Raw genomic sequence first — 7,663 nt, forward strand, 5'->3', positions numbered from 1 at the left:
AAGACAGGAAAATAATAACAACAACAATAATAATAATAATAATGATAATGGTAATAGTATTAACAATAATAATGTGTAAGAAAACAAGTGATGCACAATGCAATTGCTCACCACCTGCTGACCGATGCCCAGCCTATTCCCGAGCAGCCGGCCCCCCCACCCCGGCCAGCCACCCCTATATATTGTTTAGCATGACGTCAGATGGTATGGAATACCCCTTTGGCCAGTTTGGGTCAGCTGTCCTGGGTCTGTCCCCTCCCAGCTCCTGCTGCACCCCTAGCCTGCTCGCTGGCAGGACAGAGCGAGAAGCTGAAAAGTCCTTGGCTTGGTGCAAGCACTGCTCTGCAACAATTAAAACATCAGCATGTTATCAGTGCTCTTCTCATCCTAATCCAAAACATGGCACGCTTCCAGCTACTAGGAGGAAAATTAACTCTGTCCTAACTGAAACCAGGACAGATATCCACCCCTTATTCCATACCATTTATGTCATGCTCAGGTTACACTCCTTCCAATACATTCTAATTAATCACCATTTTTATCTATGGTATATAGCAATCATGGTAGTGATGACATACAGTATTATATAATAATTAACATAACACAATTCAACTCATGGGCTATTCTCACCCAGTATTAAATCCCCTTGAGGTACACACCGGACCTCCCCATTCTTTTGCATTACCCACCAAGTGCATCCAGGTCCCTGAGCAAAAGCAATTCCACGAATGGGTTTGCCTTTTCCTGAGGCAGGAGTAGCCCAGACTGTTTTACCCAGCATGTTTCTTACGTGCACTACAGGAACTTTATCCCCTTCTACAGTGCGTAACAGGTTTGATTGGGCAGGTCCAGCTCGGTTGGCAGATCCCCTAGTATTGACTAACCAGGTGGCCTTTGCCAAATGTGTATCCCAATTTTTGAATGTCCCAGCACCCATTGCTTTCAGTGTAGTCTTCAACAGTCCATTGTATCGTTCAACTTTTCCAGAGGCTGGTGCATGATAGGGGATGTGATACACCCACTCAATACCATGTTCTTTGGCCCAAGTGTCTATAAGGTTGTTTCGGAAATGAGTCCCGTTGTCTGACTCAATTCTCTCTGGGGTGCCATGTCGCCATAAGACTTGCTTTTCAAGGCCCAGGATAGTGTTCCGGGCGGTGGCATGGGGCACAGGATATGTTTCCAGCCATCCGGTGGTTGCTTCCACCATTGTAAGTACGTGGCGCTTGCCGTTGCGGGTTTGAGGGAGTGTGATGTAATCAATCTGCCAGGCCTCTCCATATTTATATTTCAGCCATCGTCCTCCATACCAAAGAGGTTTTGACCGTTTGGCTTGCTTGATTGCAGCACATGTTTCACAGTCATGAATAACCTGTGCTATAGTGTCCATGGTCAGGTCCACCCCTCGATCACGAGCCCATCTGTAGGTTGCATCTCTACCTTGATGGCCTGAGGTGTCATGGGCCCATCGGGCTATAAATAATTCACCTTTATGTTGCCAGTCCAGGTCCACCTGAGCCACTTCAATCTTAGCAGCCTGATCCACCTGCTGGTTGTTTTGGTGTTCTTCAGTAGCCCGATTCTTGGGCACATGAGCATCTACATGGCGTACCTTTACAACCAGGTTCTCTACCCGGGCAGCAATATCTTGCCACAATGCCGCAGCCCAGATGGGCTTGCCCCTGCGCTGCCAGTTGTTCTGCTTCCATTGCTGTAACCACCCCCACAGGGCATTTGCTACCATCCATGAATCAGTATAGAGATAGAGAACTGGCCACTTTTCTCGTTCAGCAATATCTAAAGCCAGCTGAATGGCTTTTACTTCTGCAAACTGACTCGATTCACCTTCTCCCTCAGCAGCTTCTGCAACTCGTCGTGTAGGACTCCATACAGCAGCTTTCCATCTCCGATGCTTTCCCACAATACGACAGGACCCGTCAGTGAACAAGGCATATTTCTTCTCATTTTCCGGTAGCTTGTTGTACAGGGGGGCTTCTTCAGCACGAACCACCTCCTCCTCTGGTGATATCCCAAAGTATTTGCCTTCTGGCCAGTCCATAATCACCTCCAAGATTCCTGGGCGACTGGGGTTTCCTATTCGAGCCCGCTGAGTAATCAGTGCAACCCACTTGCTCCATGTAGCATCAGTTGCATGATGCGTAGAGGGGACCCTTCCTTTGAACATCCAGCCTAGTACCGGCAGTCGGGGTGCCAGGAGGAGCTGCGCTTCAGTACCGACCACTTCCGAAGCAGATCGAACTCCTTCATATGCTGCCAATATCTCCTTTTCAGTTGGAGTATAGCGGGCTTCAGATCCTCTGTATCCCCGACTCCAAAACCCCAGGGGTCGACCTCGAGTTTCCCCAGGTTCTTTCTGCCAGAGGCTCCAGGTGGGACCATTCTCCCCGGCTGCGGTGTAGAGCACATTCTTTACATCTGGTCCTGTTCGGACTGGCCCGAGGGCTACTGCATGAACTATTTCCTGCTTAATTTGTTCAAAGGCTTGTCGTTGCTCAGGGCCCCATTCAAAAGCATTCTTCTTACGGGTTACTTGGTAGAGCGGGTTTACAATCAGACTGTAATTTGGAATATGCATTCTCCAAAACCCCACGACACCTAGGAAAGTTTGTGTTTCTTTTTTGCTAGTTGGTGGAGACATAGCTGTTATCTTGTTGATCACATCCATTGGGATTTGACGACGTCCATCTTGCCATTTAATTCCTAAAAACTGGATCTCTCGTGCAGGTCCTTTAACTTTATTCTGTTTTATGGCAAAACCGGCCTTCAGAACGATTTGGACTATTTTCTTCCCTTTCTCGAAAACTTCTTCTGCAGTGTCACCCCACACAATGATGTCATCGATGTACTGCAGGTGTTCAGGAGCTTCCCCCTGCTCCAGCGCAGACTGGATCAGTCCATGGCAAATGGTAGGGCTGTGTTTCCACCCCTGGGGCAGCCGATTCCAAGTATATTGGACTCCCCTCCAAGTGAAAGCAAACTGTGGCCTGCACTGTGCTGCTAGAGGGATGGAGAAAAATGCATTAGCGATATCAGTCGTAGCATACCACTTGGCTGCCTTTGATTCCAGTTCATACTGGAGTTCTAGCATGTCCGGCACTGCAGCACTCAGTGGTGGCGTGACTTCGTTCAGGCCACGATAGTCCACTGTTAGTCTCCACTCACCATTAGACTTTCGCACTGGCCATATGGGACTATTAAAAGGTGAATGAGTCTTGCTGATCACTCCTTGGCTCTCCAGTTGACGAATTAGCTTATGGATGGGACTCAGGGAGTCTCGGTTGGTGCGATATTGCCGCCGGTGCACAGTTGTGGTAGCGATCGGCACTTGCTGTTCTTCAACCCTCAGCAACCCCACAACAGAAGGGTCCTCTGAGAGACCGGGCAAGGTAGACAACTGTTTAATGTCCTCTGTCTCCAAAGCAGCTATGCCAAAAGCCCAGCGGAACCCTTTTGGGTCCTTGAAATATCCTCTTCTAAGATAGTCTATGCCAAGGATGCACGGAGCATCTGGGCCAGTCACAATACGGTGCTTTTGCCACTCATTACCGGTTAGACTTACTTCAGCCTCCAATACAGTTAACTGCTGGGATCCCCCCGTCACACCATAAATACAGATGGGCTCTGGCCCTTTATAGCTTGATGGCATTAGAGTACATTGTGCACCGGTGTCTACCAAAGCCTTATACTTCTGTGCGTCTGACGTGCCAGGCCATCGAATCCACACAGTCCAATAAACTCGATTGTCCCTTTCCTCCCCCTGGCTGGAGGCAGGGCCCCTCTAGTCCTGGTCAGAATCTTCATTTCTGTGTTTAAAGGACTGCCTGCTGGAAGTTGGAGTAGCAAACCTTTCAGAGAACTCCTTTTTCCCAATTGTTTTCCTTTGCAATTCACGTACCCGTGCCTCTAGGGTCGCAGTAGATTTTCCATCCCATTTTCTCATGTCCTCTCCATGGTCACGTAGGTAAAACCACAGGGTGGCGCGGTGTGTGTGCCCACCATATTGTCTTCCTTGCATAGATGAACGTTTACCCCTAATAGCTGAGACACTGGTTTGTACAGGTGGGGAGGAAAATAATCTCTCTTCAAGTTGGTGGATCTTTTCAGAAAGTTTCTCCAAGGTATTCTCTTTTAGCTGGTGGACACTGGTTCGTTCAGGTGAAGGGGAAGATAATCTTTCTTCAAGTTGGTGGATCTTTTCAGAAAGTTTCTCCAAAGCATTCTCTTTTAGCTGGTGGACACTGGTTCGTTCAGGTGAAGGGGAAGATAATCTTTCTTCAAGTTGGTGGATCTTTTCAGAAAGTTTCTCTAAAGCATTCTCTTTTAGCTGGTGGACACTGGTTCGTTCAGGTGGAGGGGAAGATAAATTCTCTTTAAGTTGGTGGACCTCTTCAGAGAGTTTCTCCACAGCTGAGACACAGGCCTTTAGGGAAGAGGAGAGATTTCCTTCGTACTGCCGGAGTATTTTAGTCACTTCATTCACTGTGGGATTCTCCTCCGTTTTCCAGGCTAGTATTGCCAATGAGTTGGCATATGATGATGGGGCACTCTGTACAAACTTCCGCCACATGGGTAGTGTACACTGGACTGCATCTGGATCTGTGGATGTTTGTGCGTCGTCTAGGTCCTTATAAATTACTTCCCGTACGGCCAATTCCCTCAGGTACTGAATTCCCTTCTCCATGGTGGTCCATTTGCTTGGTAAACATACAAGTTCTTCCTTGAAGGGATACCTTTCCTTCACAGCTGACAGGAGACGCCTCCAGAGGCTGCGAGATTGTGCTCCATCTCCAATTGCTTTGTCAATGCATGCGTCCCTAGCAAGGGATCCCAGCCGCCTGGCTTCCTTGCCCTCCAATTCCACATAATTGGCTCCCGTGTCCCAGCACCGGAGCAGCCAGGTGACAAGCTGCTCGCCTATACAGCGACCAAAATCTTTTCGCACATCTCGTAGCTCACGCTGGTATAGAGTCCGGGTAATTACTGTTGATTTTCCGACATCCTCATCCTCATCTTCAGTCTTCTGCACCTTTGATGGCCGGTGTAGAGTCCGGGTAGTTACTGTTGATTTTTCGCCATCCTCATCCTCATCTTCAGTCTCCTGCACCTTTGATGGCCCAGCCTCGTCTTCACTACGCCCAGACTTAGCAGAAGACTGTCTGCGTTTTAAACGACCTGAGCCTCTATACCATTTTTTCACCTTGTCTACAGGGGCAACTTGCACTGCTACAGCTCGTTTCTCTGACCCAGACACAGGGTCTGCCACAGGGGTTGGAATACCCTCTGCGGGGTCAACTTGCACTGCTACAGCTCGTTTCTCTGACCCAGACACAGGGTCTGCCACAGGGGTTGGAATACCCTCTGCGGGGTCAACTTGCACTGCTACAGCTCGTTTCTCTGACCCAGCCACAGGAGTGGGAGCAGCTGCACGAGCTGGGGCAGCTGCAGGAGCTGGAGCGGCTGCAGGGGCTGGAGCTGGAACGGCTGCAGGAGCTGGAGCTGGAGCGGCTGCAGGAGCTGGAGCTGGAGCGGCTGCAGGAGCCGGAACGGCTGCAGGAGCTGGAGCTGGAGCGGCTGCAGGAGCTGGAGCTGGAGCGGCTGCAGGAGCCGGAACGGCTGCAGGAGCTGGAGCGGCTGCAGGAGCTGGAGCTGGAGTAGCTGCAGGAGCTGGAGCGGCTGCAGGAGCTGGAGCTGGAGTGGCTGCAGGAGCTGGAGCTGGAGCGGCTGCAGGAGCCGGAACGGCTGCAGGAGCTGGAGCGGCTGCAGGGGCTGGAGCTGGAGCGGCTGCAGGAGCTGGAACTGGAACGGCTGCAGGAGCTGGAACTGGAGCGGCTGCAGGAGCTGGAGCGGCTGCAGGAGCTGGAGCTGGAGCGGCTGCAGGAGCTGGAACTGGAGCGGCTGCAGGAGCTGCAGCTGGAGTGGCTGCAGGAGCTGGAGCTGGAACGGCTGCAGGAGCTGGAGCTAGGTTGCTAGTAGCATCAATTGCAGCTCGATAGGCACAAGCCAGACCCCAGCACGCTACAGTGATTTGTGTCACTTTGGAACTGCCAGAGTCATGACACCTTTTTTTCAAGCATTCTGCCAGCTTTTTAGGATTTTGCAGCTGTTCAGGGGTGAATGTCCAAAACACTGGAGGTGACCACTGCTCTAGAAACCTGCCCATATCCTCCCACACTCCCTGCCACTCGCAACTATCCCGCCTCAAGACAGATCTCCGGATGAGATTCCTAAGTAGTTGTTTAACCCTCCACAAAATCTGAAGCGCATTCAGGAGACATAACAACAAGAGCAGGCTGGTCTGAGTATCCCAAGGATATTCAACATCTCGGAGAACCACCGTAACTAGCTCGGGGGATAAGAGGGTGGTGGTGAAGGAGAAAGGGAGAGTGAACAGGTAGGGAAACATGTCTTCCCCTGTCCCCTTCACAGATTGGCTCCCTAACGAAAACAGGCAATAGGTGTAATTGCTAATAGTTTCCGAGATATGGGTTCCAAAGTATAGAGTCGACGTCAGTGCTGAGTACAAATACCAGGTTAAAGTCGTGACCAGATATTTCATCATTTCATAAGCCATTGCTACACCGCACAGTACCATAACAATCTTAAACCAGGGCCCGGAAAGGATAAACAGTGCAACAGGGAGCACATACAGAAAGTAACGCACCATAAAACTCAATTTGGAATACAGGTACAGCAGACTGGAGATTAAGGCAATCAACATCGTGACTAGCAACTATTAAGCAGGTCCAATACTTATACCAATTTTAGTTTAACACACTCTGGTCAGATTTGTCGATATCTCAACCCTTCGGGCCCCACGTTGGGCGCCAAAAGGACTGTTGTGGTTTAACCCGGCTGGCAGCTAAACACCACACAGCCGTTCGCTCACCCTCCCCCCTCCCTCTCTGGGATGGGGGAGAGAAACGGGAAAGTGAAGCCGTTGAGTTGAGATAAAGACAGTTTATTAAGACAGGAAAATAATAATAACAATAATAATAATAATAGTGATAATGGTAATAGTATTAACAATAATAATGTGTAAGAAAACAAGTGATGCACAATGCAATTGCTCACCACCCGCTGACCGATGCCCAGCCTATTCCCGAGCAGCCGGCCCCCCCACCCCGGCCAGCCACCCCTATATATTGTTTAGCATGACGTCAGATGGTATGGAATACCCCTTTGGCCAGTTTGGGTCAGCTGTCCTGGGTCTGTCCCCTCCCAGCTCCTGCTGCACCCCCAGCCTGCTCGCTGGCAGGACAGAGCAAGAAGCCGAAAAGTCCTTGGCCTGGTGTAAACACTGCTCTGCAACAATTAAAACATCAGCATGTTATCAGCGCTCTTCTCATCCTAATCCAAAACATAGCACCCTACCAGCTACTATGAGCTACTTAACTCTGTCCTAACTGGAACCAGGACAAGGCCACAGTTTGCTTTCACTTGGAGGGGAGTCCAATATACTTGGAATAGGCTGCCCTAGGGGTGGAAACACAGCCCTACCATTTGCCATGGACTGATCCAGTCTGCGCTGGAAGAGGGGGAAGCTCTTGAACACCTGCAGTACATCGATGACATCATTGTGTGGGGTGACACTGCAGAGGAAGTTTTCGAGAAAGGGAAGAAAATAGTCCAAATCCTTCTGAAG

General features: G+C 50.1%; 1 protein-coding gene across 1 annotated transcript; it reads right to left on the reverse strand.

Moving 5' to 3' along the window:
• Positions 1–259: 259 nt before the first annotated feature.
• Positions 260–7,429, reverse strand: LOC310888628 (uncharacterized protein). The gene is made up of 2 exons (XM_083815521.1): positions 6,326–7,429; positions 260–3,509 (listed from the first exon to the last, which is right to left on the reverse strand). Exons 1-2 carry the CDS (start codon positions 6,340–6,342, stop codon positions 614–616), a joined length of 2,913 nt encoding a protein of 970 aa, XP_083671647.1. The 5' UTR covers positions 6,343–7,429; the 3' UTR covers positions 260–613.
• Between the last annotated feature and the right edge of the window lie 234 nt (positions 7,430–7,663).

This window comes from Anser anser (assembly GCF_964211835.1).
Source record: "Anser anser genome assembly, chromosome: W".
NCBI lineage: Eukaryota > Metazoa > Chordata > Aves > Anseriformes > Anatidae > Anser > Anser anser.